The 15,530-nt window shown below is 42.3% G+C and overlaps 1 protein-coding gene across 3 annotated transcripts in view; it reads left to right on the top strand.

Annotated features, from left to right (window-relative positions):
* Nucleotides 1-899: 899 nt before the first annotated feature.
* Nucleotides 900-15,530, top strand: part of LOC144593730 (uncharacterized) — a 29,545-nt gene continuing 14,914 nt past the window's right edge. For all 3 annotated transcript variants that reach the window (XR_013547289.1, XR_013547288.1, XM_078399722.1), the window contains exon 1: nucleotides 900-1,140. Coding sequence is in view for 1 of the 3 variants with exons in the window: in XM_078399722.1 (XP_078255848.1) it covers nucleotides 1,101-1,140 (40 nt within the window). In the remaining 2 variants the exon portion in view is untranslated. The remainder of the gene's footprint in view (nucleotides 1,141-15,530) is intronic.

The raw sequence follows: 15,530 nt of genomic DNA, 5'->3' as shown, positions 1-15,530 counted from the left end.
CACTGAGTTACTCCAGATTTTTGTGTCTATCTTTGGTGTAAACCAGTATCTGTATTTCCTTTCCACACCTCTCTGTCATCTTTTAAGGCAGAGATAGATCGATTCTTAATTAGTACAGGTGTCAGAGGTTATGGGGAGAAGGCAGAAGAATGGGGTTAGGAAGCAGAGATAGATCAGGCATGATTGAATGGTGGAGTAGAGTTAATAGGCCGAATGGCCTAATTCTACTCCTATTCCTTATGATCTGCAGTTCCTTCCTATACAAAATAATTTGTGTGTCCATCTCTGCATTGTAGGCAACATTGTTGGCTTGCACTCAATCTCGTCCCGAAACGTCACCCATTCCTTCTCTCCTGAGATACTGCCTGACCTGCTGAGTTACTCCAGCATTTTGTGAATAAATAAGGTCTATCTATTGTAGTATAAGAAAATAACTGCAGATGCTGATACAAATCGAAGGTATTTATTCACAAAATGCTGGAGTAACTCAGCAGGTCAGGCAGCATCTCGGGAGAGAAGGAATGGGCGACTATCTATTGTTGGCTTTTATTCACAAAATGCTGCAGTAACTCAGCAGGTCAGGCAGTATCTCGGGAGAGTAGGAATGGGTGACGTTTCAGGTCGAGGCCCTTCTTCAGACTGAAGAAGGGTCTCGACCCGAAACGTCACCCATTCCTTCTCTCCCGAGATGCTGCCTGATCTGCTGAGTTACTCCAGCATTTTGTGAATAAATACCTTCGATTTGTACCAGCATCTGCAGTTATTTTCTTATACTATCTATTGTAGGCTTGCAAGTTCCTGTTTGGACTACAATCCCCAGAAGGCCTTGTAGACGGGTAGCGGACGCACCCTGACGTCGTGACCGAGCGTACGCGATGAGGTCATGAAGCGAGTGGGAGAGGGAGGAAGTGATGGATTTCCTTCCTGCACGGACGCTCAGGGACTGTTGTTTCATTAATGGCTGATAGTTTGAAGCAGGAAGTAGAGGAGGTTTAAATTCACTTTTTTTTTTAATGTTAAGGAGCATTGGAAGCGTGCGAATGTTGCCTTTTTTAATTTAAAAAAAACGTTTCAGGGAAATTTTAAGCTGCAAGTGAAAAATGCCCAGGAGGAAACAGTCCAATCCTCAACCTGTGAAAAGTAAGTAGTCATTGCATTGCAGCGTGTGCTCATGAAGAAAAGAGAACCAGGCGTGCGATTACTTCTGTATCCTCTCCAAAACGCTATTCTGTCCGTGCAAACTGAAAATCACTCTGATAAACAGGGGGGGAAAAAACTCTGGAGCGAGCCTTGTGAACCGGTTTGAGAGGAAATGTTTTCCACTCTCGACCGTCACTTTTAAAGCGTGGCTCGTTTGCACCTGCTGCTATTTTGTTTTTACCTTGTTTGCATCACTTTCTATTTTACCCGATGTCACTGCTAGGCCTGTGCAGGTTCAATGTGGGTCGAAGCTGAGTTGTTGAGGTTTAAAGCTGGTTTGGCTTATGTGGTTCAGTAACATAATAAGTGTTCTTCAAAAGCTTTTAAAACTTCTCTTATTTTTTTATTTAAGGGGGGAAATCGGGAAATGGCTAAGTCCTACTACCTGAGACTTGGGGATATGTGAAAGCATGGTTAACAATACGAATTTTGATTTGCATTGATTGCTTAAACTGAGATCAGTACAGACTCAGTACAGACAATTGTTCTGAAGAAGGGTCTCGACCCGAAACGTCACCTGTTCATTTTCTCCAGAGATGCTGTATGGCCCACTGAGTTACTCCAGTTTTTTTGTAGCTATCTTTGACGTAAACCAGCATCTACATTTCCTTGAGTGTTGTGTAGCTGCAGTGGCGAGAGGGAAAGATAACTGATTGTGAAGGAATTGAGAGATGTTATAATGAATAGTGAACTGACAGTTACATATGAGGATGGGATGTTTCATTAATGTATTGGGGAATGAGGGGGCCAGGTCACGGATGGCTAATATGTTGGTGCAACCAGGAATTCGTAATTCAAATTGTGGTTAGACTTTCAATGTGAGATTATTTCAGTACAGATGAGACCATGTTTACTGCAGTTAAACATGGCTTTGCTGAGAGCACACACTGAGAGTATGTGCAGTTTTAGTCTCCTTACTGAAAAGGGAATGCATTTGGCATAACAGGGTGTACAGTGAAGACTTGACAACCTGATTAATGGGATGCTGATGAAGCACATGAGAAGAGATTTGAATAAACTGGATGTCTTTTCTGGAGATCAGCGCAATGTGAGGTGATCGCATTAAAATGTATAATATTCTTACAGGGCTCGTCATTATGGACACAGGGAGGCTGTTTCTTCTGGCACAATATTCTGGAACCAAAGGTGACAGCCTTTGATAAGGGACAACTTATTTAGGATGGGGGGGGAGGGGGGGAAGACACAGTGCAGGAGTAACTCAGTGAGTCAGGCAGCATCCCTGGAGAACGTGGATAGGTGATGTGAGTCTGGGTATTTCAGAGTTTATTTTTGAACTTGTTGAGGGGTGGCATTTAGACGTTTCTTTACTTAGTGGTAATGAATTGTTGGCATTCTCTATCCTGGAGAATGATAGATTTCTGGATAAAAAGAGAATCAAGGCATATGGGGATAGTGTGGGGGAAATAGAGCTGAGATATAAGATCAGCCCTGACCTTGGTGAATATCAGAGTATGCTTAAAGTCACAAGACCTACTAATTTTGTAGGCAACTGAGTTTTGAATATCTTGGAGGAATTATTAAGTAGAAAATTAGGGGGGGATCGGTGAAATGGACTGTCATTGGTAAGATTTTCAAAAATGGTAACAGATTTTATTGCATGAATTTAAGTTGTCTGAATGTTGCACAGGGTCCAAGATTTGAATCTTTTATTTTTGGTTCAAACAGCTTGCCAGAGTCTTCAATCAATGGATGGGACTCATTTTCATATGGGTAACAATGGTGGTTTTACTCTTTTCATGCTGTCTGACCCGCTGAGTTACTCCAACATTTTGTGATACCTTTTCAAACAAGAGTGCCTTTGGTTCATTTAAAATTTTGCTTCTAATAATCCACTTTTTTTGCTCTTAATTAGGCTGTCAGAAGTGTAATGTTTAACATAAACACCTAGTATTAATCTATTTGGATTCTTGTTTTTTTTTTGACATTCAGTAATACCATTGATCCACTTTTTGCCTGTTTCTTTCCAAATGCTTTAATACCTTATCTAATAATAAATCTCTCTGAAGAAGGTCCAGCCAAAAACATTGCCTGTTCATTCCCTCCACAGATGCTGCCTGACCCGAGTTAATCCTCCAGATTCCAGCATCTATCGTTCCTTGTTTGTGTCTCCAGTAATTAAACTGTAGTTATTCACAGGAAGGGACTCCAGAATACACCACTTTTTGTGTGCAAGAAAGTGTCTCCTGATGAAACTCGTCTTGTAGCTCCTACTTTTAAGATTACGTTGACTTGCTTTAGATTTCTTCACTGGAGGAAATGGCATTCATGAATCAGCTGTTCCTGTTTATCATTTCAAAGCCCTTAATTTGATCACAACTAAATCTTCAAAACAAGGGAATATATGACAAGTTTATGCAACCTGTCATAATGTAACCCTTTAAATCCTGATTTTTGTCGTGGTAAATTTTCTTGGTAACATTGTAAAATTGGTATATTTTGTAACTTTTAATGCCCAATGCTGATCATTCATATCTACATTGAGTTTGGTCAAGGGTATTTGAGTACACTTGATTATTAGCCACTTCAGATGAAGATTAGCTTTCCTGGAATTCTTTCTTCACTTGTGCTTTTAGTTATTTGTGGATGTGTAAATTCATTGCTCCACCCATCTCCTGCATTGGGAAATGATTCTGGTCCAAGAATGATGCTCTTATCTTTCACTTGGCTCAACTTATCAAGTGATCATTTATCAGAATTTAGTAGTAAATGACACAAAGTGCTGGAGTAACTCAGTGGGTTAGACAGCATCTGTGGAAGGAATGAACAAACATTCAGAAAACATCACCTATACATGTTCTCTAGAGATACTGCCTGACCTGTAAAGTTGCTCCAGCATTTTGTTTTTCTTTAGTATAAATCAGCATCTGCAGTTCCTTGTTATTTGAATCCAGCAATACTTTGCCTTGCAGTGCTTTGAAAGTGACGATACTCATAAGTTCCAGGAGCAGAATTAGGACATGTTGCCCATCAAGTCTACTCCGACATACAATCTGGGCTGATCTATCTTTCCCCCTCAACCCCATTCTCCTGCCTTCTCTCCATAACCCCTGATACCCTTACTAATCAAGATTTGTCTTGTATCATTCAAATAATCTCTGAACAGAATTTTTTTATTTTTGATCTGCACATTGCACTTGGTTCATCTGTCAGGAGCAATAAGACAGTACTTGTAGGGATGATTTCCTGGTGTTTTCACTCCTCTTTATCTAGTGGCCTCTGCTAAAATGGAGATTTGAATGAGCCTGAGATTAGATTCAGCCACAATGCCCTTTACTTTTTTTTCCAAAGATAAACTTTATTCAGAATAAAAGCAAAAATTGTTCCAAAAAAACCCCAAACTCTTCAGGCATTCTCAGCATCGATACATTCATTACAGGCAGCACAGAAGTGCAGCGGTAGAGTTGATGCCTTGCAGCGCCAGAGACCCGAGTTCGTTCCTGCCTGTGGGTGCTAGTCTGTTCAGAGTTTGTGTGTTCTCCCTGTGACCGCGTGGGTTTCCCCCAGGTGCTCCGGTTTCCTCCCACACTAAAGATGTACAGGTTTGTAGGGTAATTTGCTTCAGCAAAGATGGCAAATTGTGCCTAGTGTGCAGGATAGTGCTAGTGTACAGGGATTGCTGGTCGGTATGGACTCGGTGGGCCAAAGGACATGTTTCCACGCTATATTTCTGAACTGAACTAGTGCCATACTCAGTAGAGTGCACACTTATCTTTAAGCAAAGCACCCGTGCCACTCATATGGCCCCCTGGGGTGATATCCCTTCCCTTGTTTGAGGGGTGTCCCCACCGGGCACTTCGTGTCCAACAGTGGAAGGACCCTAGACTGTGGTCCTCCCCCTTGACGTTGGCTGCACCAAGCTTCAGCGAATCCCTCAGCAAGTAATCCTGCAGTCTAGAATGAGCTAGTCGGCGACATTCCCTGATGGACATCTTGCTCTGCCGGGAAGCGAACAAATCTCAGGCAGACCAAAGAGAGTCTTTCAACCGAGTTGATGACCTTCCATCTCTGAATGTGTCCCTGGGGGCAGCCGACGAGTCACAGAGTCCTCAGTTACGGAGCTGCTCAGGGTGGACTGTGACCAGGATCTTTGCATCATTCACCAGACCCTCTTTGCAAAGCCACACTCTGCGAAGAGATCCATAGTACCTGTCTCTGGGTGCCGCGGCAGTAAGATTCCGGCAGTGCGGGAAGGACCTAATTAGGAGGGCCCCTCTCACAGCCACTCAAGCAAGGTCTTGGTACTTATGGAGAGTTTTGGCGATGAGGCATTTCACTGGACAAACTGGGTAATCTGCTTGGGGATCCATCGAGTCTTGTCCATGATGACCACTGCCTGGTGGACTTGTGGTCAAAGGTGAAGAACTTTTCCAAAAAGGACAGGTAGTACGGCGTTGTTCAGTTGACTGCCACGTTGTATGGCATTGGTGCCAGGCCCATCCTTCAACACATCCTTCAACAGGTAGAATTTCAGGTAACGACACTTAGTGCTCATGTGCCTTTGCTCCACGCATGGCCTGATGCAGCCGCACATGAAGGCGCCCATCGGGGGGAGGGCGATGTTGGGCACACTTTTGCCCCATTGTCTGCCGATTCGTGCACCGTAACCCATTGGACCTACACTACCTTTGATCCCCAGATGAACCAGAAGATGGCTCGGGTGATTGCCGAGGCAGAGCGGGGGACAGGCCACTCCTGTGTCAAGGACGGTAGCACCAAGAGTTTCTCACACCAAGTTTCTCCTGGTTGTTGAGAGGGAGTGCCGTTTTTGCTTTGTTATCTACTCCGGCATTTCTTGTTGCACGCCTCGGCCACTCCGAACCATATCCCCAACACCTTCAGGTAGTCAGACCTGATGGAGAAGGGGATGGAAGATCGGTTGGGCCAGTTGCTGAAGAGCATAGCCTCGCTCTACTTGCAGTTGACATTGATTCCCGATGCTAACTCAGAGTAGTCGCAGGTGCGGATCAATCTGCGTTCCAAATGTGGATCTGAGCAGCAGAGGGTGGCATTGTCCATGTACACTGAGGTCTTCATTTGTGTGCCCTTACTGCCTAGCAATGACACATGTCATTGACCTCTTACGCTCCCTTCCTTCCCGGTTCATTCAGCAATGGGTTCTTAGCAACACACTAACATGACAGGAGCGTGGGCAACCCTGCCTTACCCCTGCCCTTTACTGGTTCAGCAACTTGCCAGTGCTCCTTGGACTGCTAAGTAAGTGTAAAATGCCAAGAATTGCAGTGACCAGGAAATGAATAAGAAATTGGTAAGCAACATTCATTGGGAAAGGCATAGCAGGATGGACAGATATATTGAATAAACTGTTTCAAGAATTGATGCTGAGGTTTAGCTGGTAATTTGCATTGATAACTTGGATTCAGGAGCACAATGTAAATTCATCGGGTTGGCAAGTAACAAAATATCAGTTCATGTGATTATATATTGGCAAAAGCAGTGGCAGGCTGCAGGAAAGTTGTTGCGAGCTGCAGTCTGCATTAATACATGCTTGACATTTTAACCAGAAATTTGAGTGTTTTTAATCTTTTTGGCCAGGCCAAAACTTGCCAGCCTCTAAATTTACGGTGCAACGATACAGTAAAAGGGAAGATCAGTAACATTAAAAAACGATGTACAAAATGGAGCAGAAAACAAACTACTAGAGGAAATCAGCAGGCCAGGCATCATCTGCGGAGGGAAAAAATGCTGCCTGACCCTCTGAGTTCCTCCAGCAGTTTGTTTTTTGCTCAAGATTCTAGCAGTCCCTTGAGTCTGAATGTGCAAAATAGATTTTGTTTTAGTGTTTACATCGAACAGTACTGCACAGGAACCAGCCCTTCATGACGATGTTGAATGTAATGCCAAGATGAACTAATCTCCTCTGTCTGCACACGATCCATATAGTGCAATCCCTGCAAATTCATGTGCCTCCCTAAAAGACGTAAAAGCCTATTACATCTGACTCCACTGCCACCCCAGGCAACCACACTGTTTCTAAAAAAAATAAATCTTGCTTCGGACGACATCTTGAAATTTTGCCCCTCTCACTTTCGTTGTGCCCTCTAGTCTTTGACGTTTTCACCCTGTGAAAAAAGGTTCTCGCTGTCTCCCCTATCTCTGCTTCACATGATTTTACATACTTCTATCAGGTCTCCCCTTGGCCTTTGGCACTGCAGAGAAAACAATCCAAGCTTGTCCATGCTCTCCATATAGCTAATACCCTTGAATCCAGGCAGCATTCTGGTGAACCTCTTCTGCACATCAAGTCTCCACATCCTTCCTGTAAAGGAGCGACCAGAACTGCATACAATTTTCCAAATGCAGCCTAACCAAAGTTCTGTAAACCTGCAACGTGACTTCCTGACACTCAGTGGTGTTGTTTTTCTCCACAGCAACATTCATTGTCAGTCTAACACAATTATTTTGTTTAAAAGCCAAGGTAAGGAAATCCAGACTTTTATGTAGGAAGGTTAATTATTGGGATCAGTGCTATGACATCAAACAGTGGCAGTATTGGGCAAATAACAGTAAGATTTTGTTCATTAATACTTTACCAAGTTTGTAGAGATCAAACAGTGTAAGTTAGACTCTTGCCATTTGGAGTGTCTCCACTGTATTCTGCACTCCCATGACATTATAACTAAACACGAGCCATTTTCCCTGACAAAGGGATCATAAGGCAGGAGTAAAATTAGGCCATTTGGCCTAACGAACCTGCTCTGCCATTTGATCATGGCTGATCTATTTTTTCCTCTCAACCCTATTTGCCTGCCACATCCCTTTAACTGATGCCCTTACTAATCAAGACCTTACCAACCTCCACTTTACCCTCCATGGCTGAGGCAATGAATTCCACCACCCTCTGGCAAAAGAAACTCCTCCTCATCTCCATTCTAAAAGTACATTCTTTTATTCTGAGACCATGCCCTCTAGCCCTAAACTCTCCCCGGACTGGAAACGTCCTCCGCAACCATATGGCAGATGAGATTATTTTTTCTTGACATCTTGTTCGGCACAGACGTTGTGGACTGAAGGGTCTGTGCTGAGCTGTTCTCCGTTGTATGACTGAGGAGGAGATAATTCAGGAAAGGGGGGCTTAAATTGCTGATGAATGTATGGGGAGAATACAGGGCAGGGGATACATTTTAGTTTCTTCTAGCAAACATCTGCAAAAGGAGACCCGGGTTCAATCCTGATTACTGGTCCTTGTCTGTACGGAGTATGTATGTTCTCCTCGTGACCTGCGTGGGTTTTCTCCAGGATCTCCGGTTTCCTTCCATACTCCAAAGACGTGCAGGTTGATTGGTTTGGTATAATCGTAATTTGTCCCTAGTGCATGGAGGATGGTGTTAATGTACCGGACATTGGTGGGCTTGGTGGGCTGAAAGGCCTATTTCCATGCTGCACCTCTAAATTAAACTAAATTTCCTTCACTCGTTGTTGATCTTCCAGTGGCAGTTGACTTTAGTCTCTCACAGCCTATAGATTAGTGTCCTCTATTCTGAGCAGTTCGGAATCAACTTCAACAAAGTCCTTGCATCCTATATTGGACCTTTGCAAATGCACAGAGGTGGATGATTGTCTCGTTACTGTGGCCATCTCAAGGGCAGCAGGCATTGGGAGTGTGACTATCCATGCAGGAAGAATCTGACAAGGGGCCTCCCTCTCCCTACCAGCCAAATGTGGGTTTAGTGCTTCGTGTGGCATGGAGACGTTCTGGCCATGACTGACAATCTGCATAGGAAACTATTCCACAGGAGTTGTGTTCTTCTCCTGAAAGTTAATTTGAATTTCCTGATCTGATCAATGTCTGATGGACTTGTGGTCAAAGTTGTTTTTCCACAGAAACTTTTCTATAAAGGACAGATAGTGCAGCCAAGTCCAACTGAATAGAATATTGCATGGCAAAATGGCCAAGCCCATCATTTACCATCCCAGGGACAGGTACAACCTCAGAAGCTAAAGGAGCTTGCTATCTGTTTGAATAGAAGTGGGGTCAATCACTTACTCAAGTGAGTTACTTTACATTTATTTTAGTTTAGAGATACAGAGCGGAAACAGGCCCTTTGGCCCACTGAGTCCGCACCGACCAGCGATCCCCGCACACCAACACTATCCTACACATACTATGATCGATTTACAATTTCACCGAAGAACAAACCTGTACATCTTTGGAGTGTGGGAGGAAACCCACACAAGTCATGGAGAGAATATACAAACTCCACACAGACAGCACTCGTGGTCAGGATCAAACCCGGGTCTTTGGCGCTGTAAGGCAGCAACTCTACTGCTGCGCCACTATGCCGCCTTGAATTACTTCTCGTATCTCGTGAGCCACCTACAGACATTAATGATGAAATCTGCCTTCACTTTCAGTGTGCCAACACTGCATTTGGCTATCCGAGGAATAGGGTACTAAGCTCCTGGTTTATTGGGCAACAGTGCTCCATTTCTTTAATCCATGACTCAACTTCTGTGCTTTGCAAACATGTTATTGCACCCAATAGTTTATTTTAATATGCTTCCTTCTCCCAATTATCATACCATTGTTTTCCTTTTATCTGCCCTTTCCTTTTGATATCGTGGAACACACAATCTTCCCATTGTCTCCTGTTTTAGTCATGTTTTTTGTTGCATCCACAACATTGAAACCAGGCTATCGGCAACTTCTCGCATAGTTGTGACTGAAGTTCATTGTTTTACTTTGTTAACCTCTCCCACCTTCCATGAGTGTAACTACTTCCTACAATTCCACTTTAACATCATCCACCTTGGTGTTTTTATTGTTCTTTCTTGGGTCAGCAGCACCATAACTAAGATCTTGCGTGTAAATATCGCCTCTATTGTGATATGAAAAACTACAGTATTGTTCTTGCTTGCATCCTATTTACGATAAGCTGGTCCTTAATAATATCTGTAGCACTGCAGATGTTGTTTACTTGCATGCTGATGGTCATGTAAATTGTAATGCTTAGTCAATAGAACTGAGTGGTAAAGTTTGTGTGAATTCAAATTTGTCTGTTGGTCTTTTTAAAATAAATGCACTTTCCAATGAATCATTGAGGGCTTTATTGACAAAGGCTCATTTTCTGCACCACACTTGACATCTGCTTTTGTACATAAAAGGCAGAATGTCTTTTGCCATTTTAGTTGACTATTTTGAATATGTGAAGATGGCAGTGGAGGCCAGGTCAATGGATATTTTTAAGGTGGAGATTGACAGATTCTTGATTAGTAAGGGTGTTTGCTTTTATTGGGGCGAAGGCAGGAGAATGGGGGCGAGGGGGAAAGATAGATCAGCCATGATTCAATGGCGGAGTAGATTTCATGGGCCAAATGGCCTAATTCTGCTCCTAGAACAAATGAAGATGCTTATATATTTCAATCAGATGAGCACTATACACAAAAGAGATAATAAAGGAAGTGAAAGAATATTCTAGTGATGACATTGGCTAAACGGTGTACAATTGTATTGCTGCAGTTGTCGGAGGATGACTAAATACAATAGGGCAGAACAGCTGGTCTTGAAGGGTGACCTGACGCAGGGACAAGAGCTGGAGTTTGAAGACTCTGAAGATCATGGACTGTGTAACCAAAAAAAAACAATGGGTAGAGCAATTGGGAAGTTAGAGTGGGGAATTAAGTTCTTAGGATTGTACACCACATCGAAAGACAAAAGTCCAATGTCCACATTAGGCTAGAGATGAATCAGACAGTACCCTAGCTTATGGAAGGACCCTTCAGCAGCCTCATTATGGAGAAGAAGAAGATGTTCCGGAGTCTGGTGGTACGCACTTTCAAGTTTCTGTAACTTTTGCCTTACAGCGTGGGACAAGTCTTTGATAATGCTGGCTGCTTTTCTAAGTTATCATGAAGTGTAGATGGAGTCAGGGGTGGGGAGTCTGGTCTGTATGACGGACTGGGCTAACATCCATGGATGGGAGCATTTATTGACCTCTTAGACCAAATGTTTAAATTAACATCCAAGCCTTGCATCTTATTGTGTCGGAAGGAACTGCAGATGCTGGTTTAAACCGAAGATAGACAGAAAAAGCTGAAGTAACTCAGCGGGTTAGGCAGCACCTCTGGAGAAAAGGAATATGTGACGTTTTGGGTCGAGATGTCACCTATTTCTTTTCTCCAGAGATGCTGCCTAACCCGCTGAGTTACTTCGGCTTTTTCTGTCTATCTTCTGTTTAAACCAGCATCTGCAGTTCCTTCCGACACAATAAGATGCAAGGCTTGGATGTTAATTTAAACATTTGGTCTAAGAGGTCAATAAATGCTCCCATCCATGGATGACCCACTGAGTTACTCCTTGCATCTTATTGTCACTCTTTGATTATTTTGTACGTTATTTAAATACTATTGCCTTTTCCCATTTCCAGAAGGAAAAGCTGGTGGAAATTGAATAATGATGGTTATAATTCTGAAGCTAATATAGAAATAGTTTGCATAGCAGAAAGCTGAAGTTGCATTCCCTCCCTGCCTCCATTATATATAAAGTTACATAACGTTCTTTGGCACAGGAATGCTGATTCAACAGAAAAAAAACTTGTGATTTTGCCATTGTATACTGTATTATCATTGTGGAAAATTCATCCAAGTAGGGTGGGACCCACATCCCTGGGGCAGGGAAGAACTGGCTTCATTGTAAGCAACGCTCCTTTTGCTTCATCGAACAAACCTCATTGTAAGTTGTGAATGTATCCCACCATTCTGAATGAAGGAAGCTTTGTTTTGTGTACTTTGAGGGACTGGATGCTATTCAACTCATTTTTGGGTGTTCAGAGGATCTTTGGAAGAATTGGTTACTTCATTAGTGCAATCTATCTGACCTGCCCAAGGACTGTCCTGTTTAAATGTCCACTGTGTTTACAACAAGAGATGAGTATTTAATTGCCTTGTGTACCTACGATGGAACAATGAAATCCTTACTTGCAGCAGCATAACAGGCCTGTAAACTCAATGCACTTAAATAATATAATAAACATAAAAATTCAGATTAATAAAATTCAAACCAGTGCAAAAATCCCAAAGTCCTTTGTTTAATAAAAGACAGTCCATGCAAGATCATAGTTGCTTTGTGGTATTCAAAAGCCCAATAGTTGTTAAGAAGCTCTTCTTGGACATGGTTTTCACGGTTTTTCAAACTGCTCTACCAGCTTCCCAGGAGTGAGATGAGAGTGTGGCCAGCGTGGAGTGGGTCTTCGATATTGGCTGCCATTTTGAGGCAGCACCTCTTATAGGTGTGTCAACTCAGTCTGCCATTCATTATGTTAAATTGGTTGGGATTGGAATACAATGTTGAGCTTGAATGAATTGATTTAAATAAGCAGAGACTTTGCAGGTTATCATGGTATTGGGGCTCAATTGAGAGCACCTTGGTGCTGAAAAATTGGAGAGTGTCCAATGCAATGCCGGTGTATGAAAAGGAAAATGGCTGATCTGGGCAATTACAAGTCAATTAGCGTGACATTTTTACAGTTGCAGAGAAAAACAGGTGGAATCAATTAAGATCAAGTCGGATAAAGAGAAATAAAAGTATTTACTTGGACCTCGGTATTGCTTGACGAACCTTGTGGAATGATCAGCAGTAGTAAAAGTCAGAGTAGATGAGAGAAATTCTATAGTTAAGAATGAGTAGGGGCTGTTTAGGGCCTTGAATCTTTTGCATCCAATGAGATTAAGACTGACCTTTGACCGCACTTTGTAAATCTGGTTTAACATTTTTACCCTTAACTTTTTTTAATGAACTAAAACGATCAATTTTAAGTTTTAAAATTTAGCAGCTAATCAAGCAATATCTGTCCTTTGTGAAAGAGCGTTCTAAACAGTACAATTTATGTGTCAAAAGGCTAACTCTAATTAATTTTATTTTTATATTTCCTCTACTCCCAAACTAGCAGGAATATTTTCTTTACTTATCCTATCAGTGCAATATAATTTCTTGAAAAATAAGCAGTCAAATCTCTGGGGCAATATGACCTCTGGGGCAATATGAATGTATTATGAATTGTCCCTCTTATAATTTAACCTTAAGGTTGATATTGTTCTGTAGAAGTTAAGGCATATTCTCAAAGGTCAATATATCCATCATGGAGTGTAATACACAGAACTGCAGGTCTTTTTTTAAAAATAAATTTTGTTTTGCAGAACTTCTGCCCACTTTAGTTCTAATCCTTGAGATATAATTACCACATTCCATTGTCCTTGGTTATTTGACGTGTCTGTCGTTAAAAAATTGACTCTTATTACATGAACACCCACTTTCCCCATCCCAACAAATTTCATTGAACAATTACAGTTTTTTTTCATAATTCTTTAAGTTGTGGAGGGCCATACAATGATTGGCTTATACCAGTTCTTGAAGCATTCTGAATTCCCAGTTAATAACCTTTAGACTTTAGAGATACAGAGGTGAAACAGGCCCTTCAGCCCACCGAGTCCACGCTGACCAGCAATCATCCCGTACACTAACCAACAGACACTAGGGACAGTTTTTCAATTTACCAAAGCCAATTAACCTACAAACCTGTGTGCCTTTGGAGTATAGGAGGAAAGCAGAGCACCTGAAGAACACCCACACGGTCACGGGGAGAACATACAAACTCAGTACAGACAGCACCCATAGTCAGTATCGAACCCGGGTCTCTGGCACTGTAAGGCAGCAACTCTACCGCTGCGCCACTGTGCCAGCCTGTTCTCTCTCATTTTTACCACTTAACTAGTAATGTGTTCTATTCCCGCAGAGTTTTGGATACAAGGGACCCATTCATTCCAACTCTTTGCTTCCTGTCTGCCAAACAGTTCTCTATCCATGTCAATACCCTACCCCCAATACTATGTGCTCTAATTTTGCACACTAATCTCTAATGTGGGACCTTGTCAAAGGCTTTTTGAAAGTCCAGATACACCACATGCACTTGCTTTCCCTTACCCATTCTACTTGTTACATCCTCAAAAAATTCCAGAAGATTAGTCAAGCAATCAATTCCAGAAGATTAGTCTTACTAATTAATCTTTCTAATTAAGATTAGTCTGCAAATTATGCCAATGATGGTTTGGTTAATTTTTCTGAAAATTAAAGTTACACAGCTAGTCACTGTCGAGCAACAACCTGACTTTGCCGTAAATACAGAGGCATTTTTCACAGTGCCAGATCCCCCTGTCATAATCTGAGTGCCCCCTGCCCCACAGACAGGACAGGCACTGGAGCTGATGGTTCACAGTGTACACGTGGGATGGAATCTTTACTGACTCCTGAATCTGTGAAATTTCAGGTTATCTGGTCAGATCAGGAAAACAATCAGGTCTGGTTGAACAAGGAACCCTCCTCCTGATTACTGTCTACTGACTTTCATCAGCTGATGAATCAAGGCACCTCCATATTAAACAGTAATCGAAACAGTGCACAAAATGTACTCTGGGTGAAGTGTCTCACTGTGCTGACCAAGACTGGTTTGGTGGCACCACCACTGACTGAGTCCTTGAAGAATACAACTGCCAGTCTTTGTTTTTGGAAGGCAGTGAACAAATTGGGATGAGGGATAAAGCTATTTGACCTCATCATTGCCTGCTGAAATTAATTTATGCGCTGGTGGAAGTGACCATTGTGAAGAAGGGTCTCGACCGAGATGCTGCCTGACCTGCTGAGTTACTCCAGCATTTTGTGAATAAATCGATTTGTACCAGCATCTGCAGTTATTTTCTTATGACCATTGTATAGATGTTGGCCCTCTGTTTTGCTGTCTAACCTGCCTCTACATTAATTGGACAAAATGCTGGAGTAATGACTGATGGTAGACTCCTTCTTCAGGACTTCTTCATTCTGAAGAAGGGTCTCGACCCGAAACGTCACCCATTCCTTCTATCCAGAGATGCTGCCTGTGCCGCTGAATTACTCCAGCATTTTGTGTCTATCTTTGGTTTAAACCAACATCTGTAATTCCTTCCTACTACACTAATTGGGATGAAGAGCAAACAAATATATTAGCTCAAAAGTGGACTTCACAGTTGCTCTAGTCCTTCAGGTGCAGCAGAACTTCCTGATCTATCATCTCTTCCTCTCCCTCTCTCAATGCTATTAGGCCCAGGAGTCAAGTGTTCAAAGAAAAATACAACATCTGGAACTGAAATTGATGATTTACCTTTAAAGGGTTAATCACCTCAGTCACATTGACAACTAAAAGTGGAAATTAAGGTTGTGCAGTTATAATTTCCATTTTGTCATGGAGGGGATTGTTACATTTCAAAGGCCAGTAATTGGAATTCATCAAACAAGATGTGGTTGAGGTAAAGGCCTGAGGCCT

Source organism: Rhinoraja longicauda, chromosome 5 (genome assembly GCF_053455715.1).
Source record: "Rhinoraja longicauda isolate Sanriku21f chromosome 5, sRhiLon1.1, whole genome shotgun sequence".
Classification (NCBI taxonomy): Eukaryota; Metazoa; Chordata; class Chondrichthyes; order Rajiformes; family Arhynchobatidae; genus Rhinoraja; species Rhinoraja longicauda.
This window is presented reverse-complemented; position numbering and strand designations above follow the sequence as displayed.